Source organism: Phyllostomus hastatus, unplaced genomic scaffold, assembly GCF_019186645.2.
Source record: "Phyllostomus hastatus isolate PE091 unplaced genomic scaffold, TTU_PhHast_1.1 phas_contig_495, whole genome shotgun sequence".
In the NCBI taxonomy this organism is placed as follows: Eukaryota; Metazoa; Chordata; class Mammalia; order Chiroptera; family Phyllostomidae; genus Phyllostomus; species Phyllostomus hastatus.
In genome coordinates this window covers 8,631,632-8,646,774 of record NW_025333895.1, presented here as the reverse complement: position 1 = coordinate 8,646,774, position 15,143 = coordinate 8,631,632, and the positions used below count along the sequence as shown (strand labels likewise).

The 15,143-nt window shown below is 68.5% G+C and overlaps 1 protein-coding gene across 2 annotated transcripts in view; it reads left to right on the top strand.

Annotated features, from left to right (window-relative positions):
• Window positions 1-7,334, top strand: part of COL5A1 (collagen type V alpha 1 chain) — a 105,647-nt gene extending 98,313 nt beyond the window's left edge. The window contains exons 64-66 of one of the 2 annotated variants that reach the window (XM_045846024.1): window positions 50-118; window positions 3,063-3,296; window positions 6,665-7,334. In XM_045846024.1, the coding sequence (XP_045701980.1) occupies window positions 50-118; window positions 3,063-3,296; window positions 6,665-6,811 (450 nt within the window). In that variant the 3' untranslated portion in view covers window positions 6,812-7,334. The remainder of the gene's footprint in view (window positions 1-49; window positions 119-3,062; window positions 3,297-6,664) is intronic. The other variant, XM_045846023.1, reaches the window with a different exon arrangement.
• The last annotated feature ends 7,809 nt before the right edge of the window (window positions 7,335-15,143 follow it).

Sequence of the window (15,143 nt, the reverse complement as noted above, 5' to 3'; positions counted from 1 at the left end):
GCCCCGGGCCCGCGGCGGTGCTTCACCGCGCCCCTCTCCTATCTTGCAGAGCAGGCTGGCCCGCTGGCCCAGAGAGCAGCCCTCCACCTGGTATAGTCAGTACAAGCGGGGGTCCCTGGTAAGTGCCGCCGGCGCCGCCCGCTTGGCTTGCCGCACGGCCTGGCTCGGGGCTCTGCATGGGGCTCGTGGCCGCGGTGGCCCGGCCGCTCCCGCCACTCTGGCCCACCCGCTGCACAGCACGTGACAGCCGGACACAGCCTCGGGCCCCCCACACCCCCCACGGCGGCTCCTTCCAGCCTGGGAGCAGACACGGGGCTTCCGTCCCGTCCAGGGCACGGGCCGGCCGGCGTCCGGGGCTCCGGCTGCCGGGGACCCCGACCTAACTCGGCAGGAACGGACGGCCTTGTCCTGCTCGGCCCTGGGGGCAGGTCCCAGGTCACGGCACCACGGGACTCTCCCCGGCACCCGTCCCGCCGGCCCCTGCCCAGCCGGAGGCACCGCCCGGGCTGCCGAGCTGGCCCTGGGCGTCTCAGTGGCGTCCCAAATGGCCACCGGTCCCTGTTGAGCCTCTGGGAGCCCGTCTTAAATGGCCCCCCTGAAGTGAGAAGGGTCACCCCCTCTGAAAGAGCAGAGGAAGACTCTTCTGGCCGGTGGGGGACAGGGAGCCGAGCCAGCCCCCTCGGCCGGCGGCTGCTCATGGCAGCGGCGCCACCGCGGCCCCCGCGCCCCGGGCTGCCGCAGCGCTGGCTGGGAACGGAGCAGGCCAGGTGCCCGAGCTTCCGGAACGGGACCTGTTGCCAGGCCACCAGCGCTGCCCCCAGCCTCTGGGGGTCCCTCCCCTGGGCCCGTCGTCCCGCCCTGAGCGGCCTGTGAGGGAGGTCCTCTGTCGCTCGGAAGCCAGCTCTCGGGCTTCACGGCCTCACGCCCGTCACCACCGGTGCCACCAGCCCCGCCGCCCAGCCTGTCTGCGGGGCGCAGACTCATGGAGCCGTGGCTCCCAGGCGGCGTCTGCCCCATCGCATGTCGGGACACCTTTGCGCCTAAACGCGACATCTTGTGGCTGACCATTACCATCTCACGCCCCGGTGCCGTTACTCCTGGTCACCGTGGGTCCTGGCCGGCACTGCGGGCTGGCGCTCCCCGGGCCGCGTCTGCGGAGGCCCCTCTCTGGCTGCCTGCTTGTCCCGCGCTGTCCCCACCCCCACCCCCACCGCTTCCTCAGAAAGGGCGTTGCACGCAGAGGACCGGAAGCGGGTGCCCGCACAGGGCAGCAGCACCCAGTGCCCGGGGGCTCGAGTTGGGGGGACAGAGGGTCAGGGGGAGCCACCCAGGCTGGGGGCGTCCCTTCTCAGCCGGTTGGCCCGGCCTTCCGCAGGCAGTGCGGACGGCACCTTCGTTCCCGCCCACCGGCCCCCTGGCCCCCTCAACTCTGTCCCGGTTCAGACAGCCGGACGGGGCGGGGGGGGGGGGGGACTGCCACTTGCCTTCCGCATTTCCCCGTCGTTATTTCTGGGGAAGAAATGCAGGCCCCCCTTGAAGGATTAGGGGCGCTCTCTGGGCCGGGTGGCCCTGGACTTGCCCCAAGGAGACGGTAGTGCAGGGGCCCGGCCCTCATGGGGCCGGCCGGGGCTGGTTCCCGCCCGGGGTCCCGCTCAGCACCGGGCGCCTGGGGTCCTCCGCGTGCAGCCCGCCCGCCGCCCACCCTGCATGCACCCACCCTCGAGTCAGTCGCCCGTCTTTTCCGAGGAGCTCCTGGCGCCCAGGCTGCGGTTGGTATTCCGTCGTCCTCCTCGTCCTCCTCCTCCTCCTCGAGGCCCTCACGGGGGCCGGGGGCTGCGTGAACAGGTGGCGTGGGCCGGGGGCACCGTGGGAAGGAGCCAGTGCAGCCGGCCCTGCCGCCCCCCCCCCCATGTTGTGTGCGGAAGAAGCGGGGGTGGGGGCGGGTGGGCCGTGGAAACTCCCCCCCCCCCCCCCCCCCCGGGCTCTTCGCCGGCCCCGCCACTGCGGCCGCCCCAGCTCGGCGGGCGTCTGAGCGGAGACGGCTTGCGGGCCGGGGCGGGAGGAGAGACCGGCCACCGCAGGGCTGAGGGGCAGCTGCGTCAGCGTCCCGGGTTCAGAAAGCTGGAGTCCACAGGGACGCGGGACATGGGGACTTGTCTCCCAGGACGCCCCACCCAGCCCTGCACCCCCCTGTGCGGAGAGCCCAGTTCGGGAGACCCCCTGAGACCCCGCCTTCCCCGACGCCCGCCCTGGGGCTGCGGGCAGAGACGGTGCCCGGCTGCGGAAGGCCTCTCTGCGCTCCCCCGGGCGCTGCGCCCAGGGCGGGCAGGGGTAGCGGCACTGGGCACTGTCCCGGGGCTCCCTTGTGGCTCCAAGAAGGTGCCTGTCACCCCAGCCCTGTCGTTCGTGGCCGGGTGGCCCGTGACTGCCCTTTGGGGCAGCCTTCCTGCCTGCCGGCCCGAGTTACTCCCCGGGCCGCCCACCCTCCGTATGTGCCGTTCTCCCGGCCCCTGGCCCGGGCCTCGCACGTGGCTGGCTCTCAGCTGTGGTTTTCCTCTATTGATACAACGTAACGAGCCCTTTCGCCTGCCGTGGGGCACCGTGACAGGGTCGGCCTTACCCTCAGGTGCTCACAATCCAGGCACCCGGGACACCCGCCCCTGATTCCAGCGCTGGTGCCGAGGGCCTCGCGTCTGGCAGGGAAGGTGCTGGCTGAGACCAGCCGAGGTTGGGAGTGAGGGCATCTAACCCAGAGGGGCTTCCTGGAGAAGGAGGCACCGGCATCGAGCCCTGACGGATGAGTAGGGCTCGGCCAGGCCCAGAGAGCAGGGCGAGTGACTCAGGTTCCTGAGGGAATCGCGGCCCAGGGACCCCGCCCCCACCAGTGCGTGCTGGCCTTGGGGGCTGAGTGTGCGGCCACTTCCAGGCGCGGCCCCTGGTGGGCATGGCTCACTCCGCAGAAGGGGGAGCCTGTGGACGGAGCCTGCGAAATGCCAGCCGGAACCTCGTCAGGGCAGCGTGCCCCCTCCCAGCTGAGCAGCCTCCATCCCCCCCCCCCGCAGCTCTCCTACGTGGACGCCGAGGGCAACCCCGTGGGCGTGGTGCAGATGACCTTCCTGCGGCTGCTGAGCGCCTCCGCCAACCAGAACATCACCTACAACTGCTACCAGTCGGTCGCCTGGCAGGACGCCGCCACGGGCAGCTACGACAAGGCCATCCGCTTCCTGGGCTCCAACGACGAGGAAATGTCCTACGACAACAGCCCCTACATCCGCGCCCTGGTGGACGGCTGCGCGGTGAGTGTCCGTGCCGCCCCCGGGCGTCGCGCCGCAGGGGCAGGGGCAGCACCCTCCCGGCCAGGCCAGGCGTGGGAGCCGGGCTCTCCCTCCCGCCCTCGGAGGAGGTCCAGTGCGCGCCGGCCAGGCCAGTGTCCCAGGGCGGGTCTGCGGGCGGGCTGGGTCAGGTGGAGGCCGGCGGGCGGTGCTGACCCAGGGGCCAGGGCGGCAGGGCGGGCGCCAAGAGCTGGGCCCTTCATCCGGGAGAAACTCCCACGGAAGCGTCTGGTTACAGCTCCCGCGCCAGGACCCTTCGGGGATGAGGGCGGGTGAGGGTGTACAGGGCCAGCATGAGGCCAGGGCGCCTGCCCAGCCCAGCAGGCTTTGGCAAGGGCCCGGCCTCTGCTCCCCGCTTCCCCGCCCCGGGTCCCCACTTCAGAGCGGACCGAGGACTTGTTCCCGTGTGAGGTCAGGGGGACCCAGTCCCCGGGAAAGGCGTCTGGAAGTCGCCCGGCGTCTGCCCCTGCCCCTGCCCCGCACCCGGGGCTGCCCCAGCGGCCTCGTGGCAGCGTGAACCCACCTGCCGCCTTCTGCGGGAGGAGGCCGTCACAGCGCCTGCCTCCCGGCCGGCCCCTGGCGGAGAGCCGCACTGGGCCCACGAGGAGCCCCGGCAGAGCCCCCTCACCGGGGACTGTTTCCAGGCAGCAGGGCCACTCGCGGACGGCGGCGGTGTGGCGGGGGGCGGGGGGCCCCGGAAGGAGAGGCAGCCCTGGGGACCGGGCCTGGAGTGGGCCCTGGGTGCGGCCCGGTCCCGGCCACCCGGGGAAGGGGTGCAGTCTCTCTCTGCGAAGGGGGGGAGTTGACGGCTCCGAACAACATCACAGTCCCCACGGAGCCTGGGCCCCGCAGGCGGGCTGCACGGGGAGCTGCGGGCGGCCTGGGCCGGGCAGACGCGGACAAGGGGTGCGGGACGGGCTCGTGGAGCACCCGGTGCTCTGCCCGCCCCACCCAGAGCTGCAGCCACAGTTTGGAGAGTGGCCCCCCCAGGCCCCCCACCCCCGTGTAATCAGCAGAGGGGTGGGGCGCCACCTCAGCCCCAGGCCTGCTCCGCTGGTGCTGTGGTGAGGGCCACCGGAACTGGGGCTCCCCCGTGGGGTTCCTCCCGTGGCTGCGGGGCCGAGCGGCAGCTGCCGGCGTCCCTGCCGCTGGAGAGGCGCCTGTTGCTGGGCAACGGGTCGGGTGTTCGAGCAGCCCCGCGCCCCCGGGGAGCCCCGGCCGGCAGCCGTGGGATCTGCGCCTCGGGAACAGCAGGGCGACAGAGCAGCGTGCACTCCACCTGCCCCTGCGCGCCCTGAGCGCCGGTGGTGGGCGGGACCCCACGGACGCAGGAGAAACCGCCCTGCCGGCTCAGCAGAGCCCCGTCCCCTGGGTGGGCCCAAGCTCCTCGTGGGGAGAAGGCGGGCCCTGCCCTGCTGGTCAGCTCACTGGCGTGGGAACGCTCGGGCACCTGGAGCTGAGGCCCCACAGCTCCCTGTGACAGTCAGGGCCCGGCCAGCCGTCCTGTTCGACCGTCTGCCGTGCTCGGTGGTCGGACGGGCGAGGGGAGAGGCCCAGAGAGGCAGGCGGGTTGGCCCGGCCAGGGAGGATGAGGGGTCAGCTGCCTCCCGGGGCGTCGCCCCAGAAAGGGCACACGGGGACGTGACTTTGGGGCTCACTGTGTCCTGCCCCCACTGCCCTCCCCGGAAATGGGGCGCCTCGGCCGCCCCTGCAGGCCGGCGTGAGGCTGTGTCCTGCCAGGCTGCGGCCACACAGCTTGAGGCCGATGGCACTGGCCTGGCTGAGCTCCCGTGACAGGTCCCACAGGACACGGTGGCTGTGAACCACATCGGTCACTGTTGACCGAGACGCCAGCAGCCCAGGGCTGGTTCTGGACCCCATCCCGGACCCCCGGACCCAGACGTGGGCTGTGCCTCCTTCGCACTGTGCTGATGAGCCCCTTGGGACTCGTGGCTCCAAAAGGCCCAGCCCACTTCGAAATAAGCCCCGGTGGCCGAGCCCCTGGTGACTGAGCACGCCTTACTGAGTGAGGCAGGGGCGTGGGGGACGGAGTCTGGGCCCAGGGCGTGCGTGGGACAAGGGAGGGCTCCAGATGCCTGGGCGGCAGAGCCTCCTGGGAGCCCCGGGCAGGTGAGGGTGCCCGCCACGCTCAGCACCCCTTGGACGGGTGTGGGCCCGTGTCCAGGTTGGCAGCCTGAGCTGCGGAGGGTGTCCGTTACCTGGTGCTGGGAGCCAGTCACCCCCCGAATCCACTCTTTCCAACGACAAACCTTCGTTGTGGGACAGTTTTCAAGGGTCGGGCCGGGCGGGACCCCGCTGGGGGTGATACACCAGACCCCACAGCTTGGCAGCGGAGACCACACACGTTGCTTCCTCATGGCTCCCAGCCCAGGGACCGCGCCCTTCTGGCCGGTGCTCACGTCGGGGAGAAAGCAGGCTGCTTCCAGGCTGCCTCTTTGTGGGCGTCCGTCCCGTCCCCAGGGCTCCACCCCCAAAGACCCCTTGTGGTCTGGACTTGGAGGGGCACAGTGCTCAGTCCCTGACGGGGTGCCACGAGGAGAGGCTGACCTGGGCAGGCAGGTCGGCCGTTCCCCCGCCCCGGAGGATGGCTAGAGGGAGGGGTGGGGGCCGGGGACCCTGGTTTCAGGGAAGTGAAGTGTGGGTGACCTGCACCAGGATGTCCTGTGTCCTCCCTCCCTGGTTCTGGGACACGAGGGCCCGCAGGGGCGGGCAGACGCCCCCCCCGCCCAGGGCAGTTCTGTCACTGCGGGTGACAGGGTGAGCCGAGGGTAAGACGGGAGGTCTGGAGGGCAGCCTGCGGTCTGAGCGGGGGAGGTGCCAACACCCCCCCAGCAGGTTGCTCCCTCCCTGTGCCGCCCCCGCCCTCCCTCCCTCCCGGCCCCCGTTTGCCCCGCCCCCAGGACCAGACAGCCGCAGGCTGCCTCCTCTCGCGCTGTGAGCCTCTGATTGGCCAGCCTGCGCGTTGTGAGTCCCCTGATTGGCCAGCCTGCGGGCACCGACGGCCGGCCGGGGAGCAGCCCCCGTCTGGGGGTTCCGAGTGTTTGAACGGGGAGCCTTGCCGTGGGTGGGGCCCCTGTTCCCGTGGGGCTGCCTGGGGCAAAGCCTCTGGTGTGACGGGGGAGAGGGGTGGTCCCCGCGAGACAGGGCAGGGGACGCTGTCACAGCTGTCCTCCCGGCTGTGGGGGGCCACTGAGTGGGACGTGGCTGGGTGGGGCCAGCTCCGGGGTGGCCCATGGCCCCCCCCCGGCGGGAGTGGGAGGGGCGACCTAGAGGCCCCGCCCGCTGACGGGTCCCGCCCCTGTCCCCCGCAGACCCGGAAGGGCTACCAGAAGACGGTGCTGGAGATCGACACGCCCAAGGTGGAGCAGGTGCCCGTGGTGGACATCATGTTCAACGACTTCGGAGAAGCGTCGCAGAAATTCGGATTCGAAGTGGGGCCGGCTTGCTTCCTGGGCTAGGAGCCGCCACCCCGGCCCCGCGACCAACCTCGTGACCTCAGCGCGCCGCCGCCGCCTGTGGGCGTCCTGGACAGTGAAGACCCCTCGTCCTGCCCCCGACCTCGTCTGCACTCGGCACCCGCCGGGCCGCACCCCGGACCGGAGAGAGCAAAGGGAAAGAGCCGCGTCCACGCCCCGGAGCCGAATCACATGACCTAGAAGTCCCGCAGCGCCCGGGCCCGCAGGCCGCTCTCCCCAGCCCCGTGCATCTGCGCCACAGCCCACGGGGACGGGACCCGGCCACACGTCTCGCCGCCGGACTCGCCGACCACGCCGGCGGAGGATTCGCAGGGCCGCGGCCGCGGTATTGGAAGATGACGTGTGTTTAAATTCAACTTGAAGATGCGCGTCCCCTCTGACCTTCGAAGAGCGCTCTGAGGCAAGCCGCCCCCGCCCGAGCCTCCGGCCCCAGAGCACGCCCCGTCACAGGCCCGACGCCCTCCCCGCGTGCCTTTCTGATGGATTAAAGGTGCTTCCGTCTCTGTGAGTCGTACGTAGATGTCTGTGTTGTCCCGTGCTCAGTGTTCAGTGTCCCTGACTTTCAATCACGGAGGTGGCCCAGCTCCGGCCCCACGGGCGCAGGGACGGCCGGGCGGCCCCTCCGGCTGCCCTCCCGTCCGGTCCGGTCCGGTCGTCTGGGAGCCCCGCCCCCTGCCCGGGGCCAGTGGCGCCCTGAATTGGAATCGGCCCAGAGCCGCGGGAATGCACGCTGCCGTTGGAAAGCAGGTGCCAGGGCTCTTTTTCCGACAACTTTTTGATGAGCGCTGGATTTTTTTAATGGGGAGGGGAAAGAATGCCACACGTTGCCTTCTGTGCGTGCACTTAGACGGAAAGGCGGGCGTGGCGAGCCGCACGGCCCCCTTGTGGCCCCCGTGCTCCTGCAGCGCGAGAGCGTCCAGGGTGGGAGGCCGCGCTCTCTGCGGCCGAGTGAAAATTGGTGCTTATTTCACACTCTTTTTGTGGTGCTACCTGTTCCGACGTTTTGAAGGCGACCCTGGGGTGCTGGGCCGGGCCTCCGTCTCCCACCTTCCTCCGCAGGCTGGGTGTGCCCAGGCTGCCAAGATGCATGCGTGTCCCCTCCCTGCCTGCACCCCCAGATCGAGGTGCGGCCCCTCCGAGGCCGGTGACCAGTGCCCGGCTCTGCTTCCGTGTTTTAAAGTCCTGTACACACCACCCAAGACGCTCCCACGCCGTCCACGGTGTCCAGGCAGCTGCCTGTATCCGGCTGCCAAACGTTTGTGGTGCTAATTCCTGCGTTTGTCCCGCGAACGGCCCTGAAGCCACTCGGCGGTCCCCCTGCTGTCCGGGGGGCTGCCCTGGCGCGGCCGCCGCAGTCAGAGACACGCGCAATGGATTCTGTGAGCCTCGGCGGGGCCGGCATTCCGACACCGCCTGGATTTCCACCGGCAACACCCCGGGTGCGGCCCTCGGCGCCCGGGAGCGCGTCTTCTCGGCGAGCGCCAGGGGCTGCCTTCCGTGGGCGAGGACGCGCGTCCTGTGGACTGTGAGAAGCCGCCCGCCTCGCCTTCCGCGGCGGGAGAGCCCCGGGCCCTGCGTGGCCCCACCCGGCTCCTCCGTCGTGGCTCCCGCTTGGGAAACCCCGGCACGGCCACCCAGGACACAGAGACTGTGGCCCACGGGGGTTTCCCCAGCGCTTGTGGGAATCCAGCCCCGCTCTTGCCAAGGAAGAGTCTGGCGTGGAGAGACTCCCGAGCCCAGCCCTCCCCCGCTGCTGCCTCGGCCCCGCCTGCCGTGCGCACTGGGGGGGCGGGGTCCTCTAGGTCATGTGATTCCGGTTCGATTTCTCATTGGCCCCTCCTTTCACCCTCCACCTCCTGCCTCTGTGGGTCCCTCCGCAGGTCCCTCCCCAGCTGTCGTGGTTTGTGCCGAAGTCAGAGACGTGTCTTATCCCCCCCTCCCCCCTGGACCACTGGGCTGCGGTGTATTGCAATAAAGTTACTTCTATATTTGCAGAAGTTCTCTTGGCGTAGTTTTATTTTATTGCCTCCCAATCTACCTAATTGGACACACGTTGACAAAGGAGACTCGGAAAACAAGAAACCTGTGCTGACAATTGGAGGACCCTGGGCCTTCCCGGATGAAATGTCGAGCCACCTAGTGCAGGTTTCCTGAAGTCCGACGGACGTGTCCGCAAGTGTCAACTGTGATGCCCAGGAAAGGGCGTTTTAAATATTCTAAACCCGTGTAAGAGGAGAATCATTGTAGCGGTTTTTCAATAAATCACGTTTACTGTTCCCACCGTAAACGCACGCGATTGGCTGTCATCTTAAGTGTGCTCAGGGCCTCCCCGGCCCCTGGCCCGTGTGTGACTCCGGCCACAGGACAGCAGACACGCCAGCCCTGACAGTGGCCGCAGAAAGAGGAGGGTGGGCGCGGCCCAGGCCAGCTGCCGCTGGGCTCGCTCCCCAGAGTGGCCTGCCGGGACACCGTGGCTGCCTGGGTGTCGTCGGCACGTGGCTGGGTGCCAGCACGAGGCTTCCCGGGGACTTCCCACAATCCCAGGGTGTGCCTCACCCCTGGTGGGGGTCGGTGCCTTGGGACAGCATGTCCCCAGGGCGGGGCAGTCCTGCCCCGCTGTCCAGCAACATAGGGGGGTGTCACTTCCTAGCCCCTGGGGCTGCGTGGGACCTGTGGCTGCCCAGGCCCTGACCCCGAGCAAGAGCGATGCACGGCTCTTTGTCTGAAGTAGCGGTTCCCCCTCACACGTCACCAGCCTGGTTCTCCGTAGTGGCTGCCCCCACCGGGTCCCTGGAGGGAGCCCTGCCCCCCCCCATCACGGAGGAACTGACAGGACTGAGACATGCCCTCGTGCGGCACCTGTTTGGATGACAGGTGGACGTGGGGACCCCGCCGGCCTCAGCCCACCAGGGGTCCTACTGACTTCTGGGTCCAGGAGAGGCTGGCGGCTGAGCGGTGGCCGAACCGGGGCGGACAGGTGTCCTGCTGGGGGAGCCACATCTCACCGTCTGGGGGCCAGGGAGGCAGGGACGGTGTCCGGTGCTGGCCGCTGCCTCGGGGTAGGACTCCTGCAGGGGGCCTGCTCCCCGCTGCCTCTCCCTCCAGCCGCCCTCTCCCATGCCCCAAATTCCTTTCATTCGTTCAATGACAGTTTATCGACCCCCTGCTCAGTGTCGGGCACTGCACCCCCCAAAAACTGGACGACGGGGGCCTCAAATGGGCACAACTTGGAAGTGCTGGTGTGCAAACGTGGACACGTGGACACGTGCAATGAGGACGTGTGTCAGGGCTCCTCGCCTCACCACACGCCTGTGCCCCAGCAGGCCCCCCGGCCCACAGTGAGAGAGGGGACATGGGCCCTGCAACAGAGGTCCTCCAGACGGGCACGCTCAGGGAACACGGCCTGGCCGGCATGTCCTGAGGCCTGGATGACCCCCCCTCGGGCCCAGCCGTGCGGCCACTCCCCTCGCTCCTCGGCCCGAAGGCGCTGACGGGGCCTGGGGCCTCCTTCCGGCTCGCCAGACACGGCTGCGGCACGGGGCCCGTGCCTGCGTCCAGCCAGGGAATGGTCACTCTCCAGTGATCCCCAGGGCAGATGCTTCAACAAAAACCACCTGCACACAACCTCCTGTTTTTCCTCATCTTCCCTTTTTTACGCGACAAATGGGTATCACGTGGACCTGGGGAAAGCCTAATGATTCTCCCGCACGCGTGGGGAGCAGCGGTGTTTGAGGGTGCGGGGGCGTCGCTGCCCTTTGGGGCGCCCTCAGACCTGCTGGAAACGAGACACCCCCAGGCCAAGGGGCCTTGGTGGCCGGGGGCGTCACACTCACTTTCACGGGGGCCACGTCAGCCTGCGGGGGCCTTCAAAGGGCCGAATGTAACTTCAGGGCTGTGTACGTGTAACTGCTCCTCAACTAGGGGCACGGAGCTCGGCCCTGCCGCCGGGTAGGAGCCAGGTGCCGGGCCGGATGAACCCAGGTGGAGGGCATGATTCGGCCCACGGGCCTTGTACTTGCCACCCGTGCTTTAAGAGACTCATTAAGGGAGCAGACTGAGTAAAAACACCTGCCAGTGCCCGTGTTACGTGTTGTTGCAAAACAAGTTACTCGAAAACAGAGGCTCACAAGGACGCACACCTGTTACCTCACGTTGCCGTGGGCGGGGAACCGGGACACAGATCACCTGGGTCCTCGCTCAGGGCGTCTCCCGAAACTTCCAGCAAGGGGTCGCCTGGCCAAGGTGCCATCTGGAGACCGCACTGGCCAAGCACACTTGATGAGACGAGCGTGCGTTGAGTGTGTGCGAGCGTGCATGAGCGTGTGTGTGCACCGTTGCATGTACAACGAGGGGATGATGCTCCCCCCGGCTCTGAGCCTTGGGCACGTTCCGGCCGCTGTGCTCGGGACAGGCCGGAGTGAGGCGCCCGCCGCCTGCTCCCTGCCAGGCGCCAGGGCCCTGTGAGCGCCGCAGAGACGTGCTCTGCACGGGGCCTCCGCCTCTGAGTGGTGGGAGAGCTCTGCGTCCCCAGTGTCCAGCCACCCCGTGCCGCCCCCACGGTGCCGGCGCCCCATCTCTGCCGCAAAGCATCATGGAGCAGCCTGCAGTGGGGAGCGCCCGCTGGGCGTGCGGGTGGGCCGGGAGGGAGGCACCCTGGGTGGGGTGGCACGCCCAGAGCCCGCGTCCCGCGCTCAGGCTGGGGGCCGCGGAGGCTGGAGTGGTGGGGGAGGGGCTTGTGGAGACGCACGGAGACGTCTGGGGATCGCGTCTGCGCCCTAGTTGGCCTCAAATTCCCTCCGGGACTCTGAGAGATAAGGAAAGTCTAAAAATAAAATAAAATAAAATAAAAGTGACTGTAAATGTGTGAAATAAAAAGCTCTTTGGCCGGACCACACGCGAGGACTAGCAACTGTGAACGCGGGCCGGCGTGGGCCGGGGCTGAGGGTGGAACACGAAGTTTATGTAACCCGAGGAGGAAGCCTTCGTGACCCAGGGGAAGGCGTCGCGCGGACTCCAGGGGCCGACGGCTGCCCAAAGGCAGCGAGGCAGCAGGGGGAGGAGAATCGGAGACACGTTGCCCCGGAGCGTGGCCCCGCGGGGCCGAGCAGCGCCCCTGGGACGGAAGGCGCGGGAGGAAGCGTGTGGGCGTGGCCAAGGGGGCGGGAGCCCGAGAATGGGACGCACCTGGGACGCCAGGCGCGGCCCCGACAGCGCCCCCTCCTGGAGCCTGGGCCGCAGGGCCCCGCAGCACCGGGGCCCCTGCCCAGTCACCAGCAGGCCGCCCTCCCCAGGGTCCTGGGGTCACTGGGGCTGAGTCCAGGGCCGGCCAAAGGGAAGTGGGGAGGGCAGGGCAGAGCAGGGCAGTGACCGCCAGCCCCAGCCGCCCCTGCAGGTCTCCAGGCCCTGGGCCCCTCGGGCGGGCCGGGTGGCTGGCATGCGGCTGGCCGTCAGGACAGGGCCGGGAGCCCACACGCTGGCCTGCTGGGGCCTTCACACGGGAAGTCACAGAGTGGGTTTCGGGTCCGGGCCTGCGGGGCCTGGGCTGGGACGCTCTGCTGCTGTCCCGAGCTGGGGCTCTTCTTTCAGTCGGCCGCACCACGCCGTGTGGCCATGCGGCTCTGCGTCTGCCTTCCCTCGGTGGGGGCGGTCCCACGGGCTCGGGGCCCTGTCTGCTCCATCTCCGTCCCCCACGTGTCACCGGGCACTGCCCCGTGCCGGGCACCCAGCGGGTGCTCAGCAAACACCCGCCCTCTTGCTCATGAGGCCGGCACGTGAGGACGCCGGGTCGCCGTGCCTTGGCCCTGGGGATGTTTTTGGAGTGCCCAAGGGGAAGGAACCCTGAAATTCGGGAGCAGGGACACCTCCCCGTGCAAGGCAGCTGAGGACAGGCCTGTCCTTTTGGGTCACCGTCCCCGAGTCCGCCCTTCACCTGCTCCGTGAGCGGTCTTTCGGCTCCAGGGGACCCTCCCGAGGGCTGGAGGGCACGTCTGACTCCCGCTCCCGCCCATTAGAGATGACCTCGGGACCTGGACTCCGTCTCTGGGTGGGGGTGGCGGTGGCGGCCAGCGGGCAGGTGTGGGCAGCGTGGCAGAGGGAGAGAGGGGACGGAGGGCGGCCCAAGCGCCCCAGGGAGCTGGGCTCTGACCCAGCCCCCCGAGTCCAGGCTGTGAGGCCCCCCGCTGCCTCCCTCCTTCTCCGCCCCCCCCCCCGTGTCCCCATCCGTAACCTGCAGTGCCCCCAGGGACACCTGAGCTGGGCCGGGCCCAGTCCTGGTTCCGGACCCCCCCAGTCCTGTCCCGCCCCGAGTCTTGTCCTGCTCGGGGCTCAGAGAAGCCTCCTCGGCATGTCACCGTTTTTTTAAATGAATTCAAATGTAGCCCGTTCGGTTCATTAAAACGTTAACTCCAAAAGTCCGGCGATCCCTTCCCTAAGCTTTTAAGTCTGACGTGTAAACCTCATTCCACACAAAACAGGCAGACTCTAATAACCTCCTTCGAGAGGCCTGTGAATAGGTCTTGTTCCATTCGCTGACACAGTCCGTTCAGCGGCTGCAAGCATGTTACTTGCATTGACAAAACGAGCAGATTGAGACCGGTGTCGCGGCGGCCCAGGCGCGTCCCTTTCTGAGATGATCCCGTGTGTGAGCGGATTTCTAGAAACTGTGGAACACAAGCCTGGGATGAACTCAGGGGTCCCCCAAACAATCGACACAGCGGGACCCGCACATAAGCCACCCCCTTGTTCCGAGACTCATGCCCACATTCCCCCTGGGTCACCAAGCGACTGCTCTCAGGGGCCCCCTGAAGCAGCGTCAACCCTCGAAACCCCAGACCCGACCCCCCCCCCAACCCCCGCCAAGGGTACAGGCGCGCCTGCCTGCCACCCCGGGGGCGAGTCCCCAGGAGACGGGGGCCAGTGGGAGGGAAGGGGCTCTATCCCCCCGCCGGCAGCCTGAGAGACGGCGGGGCGGTGGGGGGGGCTCTCGTCCCCTAAGACCATCTTAACCACAGGAGCGAGGGCGGGCAGTTGTGAGGAGGAAGGAAAAACACAAACAGAGCAAAGGTCCAGGAAGAACGTTGGCAGTCCGTTCAAATAACCCGTTGGGGGCGAGCAAACATCTCAAAGCCGGAATGTCAGAAGGTCAGAGTTCGCCTCTTTTGAAGTTGCTGCCCGTAAGGCTTGAGCAAACAGGCAGTGAGGTAGCAGGCCACCGTGGACGGGACCAACGTGAAAAAGTGCGGGGTGGGGTGGGCTTCGGACCCCTTCAGGCCAAAGCCGTCACCCTGCGAATTCCGGGCTCCGGGCCCGTCCTCACCCGCCCCCACGGTGGGAAGCGCGGGAGAAGACAGACAGACTGCCACCGACCGTCCTCCTGGCCCTGCGAGGCCCTCGCCCCCTCCCTGTGAGGAGGGTGTCATCCCTGGGACCCCCCGAGCGTGTCCCGTGGGCACACGAGCCAGGTGTGTCAATGAGCTTTCTCTGTTAGTCTCAGGTGACCAGGTCTCTGCTAAGCACTCAGTGGGGACAGGAAAGTACTTGTCCTCTCTCCGATGTCCAGCTGTCCCCTTCCCAGGCCCCTGGGGACCCTGACATGGTGCTTGATCCTCACGGGGTTTCGTCGGACTTGGGCTCAGAATTCTGATGTCACACCCGGACAGGAACTGGGGCTGGGACCACACACCTGCCACCTCCAACTCTAACTGGACTGGCCACCAGGTGAGAGCGTCTAGAATTAGCCATAGTCTCTGGGGTGTGGAGGGGCCCAGGCAGCCGGGCCCCTGCTGGGGGCAGCTAGTGCCACCTCCCTCAGCCCCCCCAGACAAAGCTGCCTCTGCCTAGTTCCCAGTCTGGCCCCTCTGCAGTGCGGGCTGGGACGGCAGGCGTCAGCGTCCCAGGCAGCCACCCCCTTGGCCTGCCCCGGGCCTGGCCGCGGCTGGAAGCCACCCCTCCCTCCAACCACCCTAGACCCCCAGAGGGTGCTTCCAACCCCCTGCAGACTTCAAGCCCACTGTATGCAGACGACACCCCCAGTCCCGCCAACCCTGCCGCCCTGGGACATCCATGCAGAACCTTCTCAAAAGACAGTGGCAGGCAGGCAGGCCCGGCCGCTTCTCGCTGGGAAAGTGTTTCCATCAAGGGGGAGCCACAAGGAAGCTCGTTACGTGGGGTGTGGGGTGTGGCCCCTCAGGGTCCCCTGAGGCCACGCCACCTTCGGGGGACACCACGGGTGGGGGAGGAGGTGCCCTGCCCCCAAGGGTGACAAACAGAGCCGGGGGTGGGGCTCCGAGCTGCCCATAAAGGCGGGAGCTGCCCG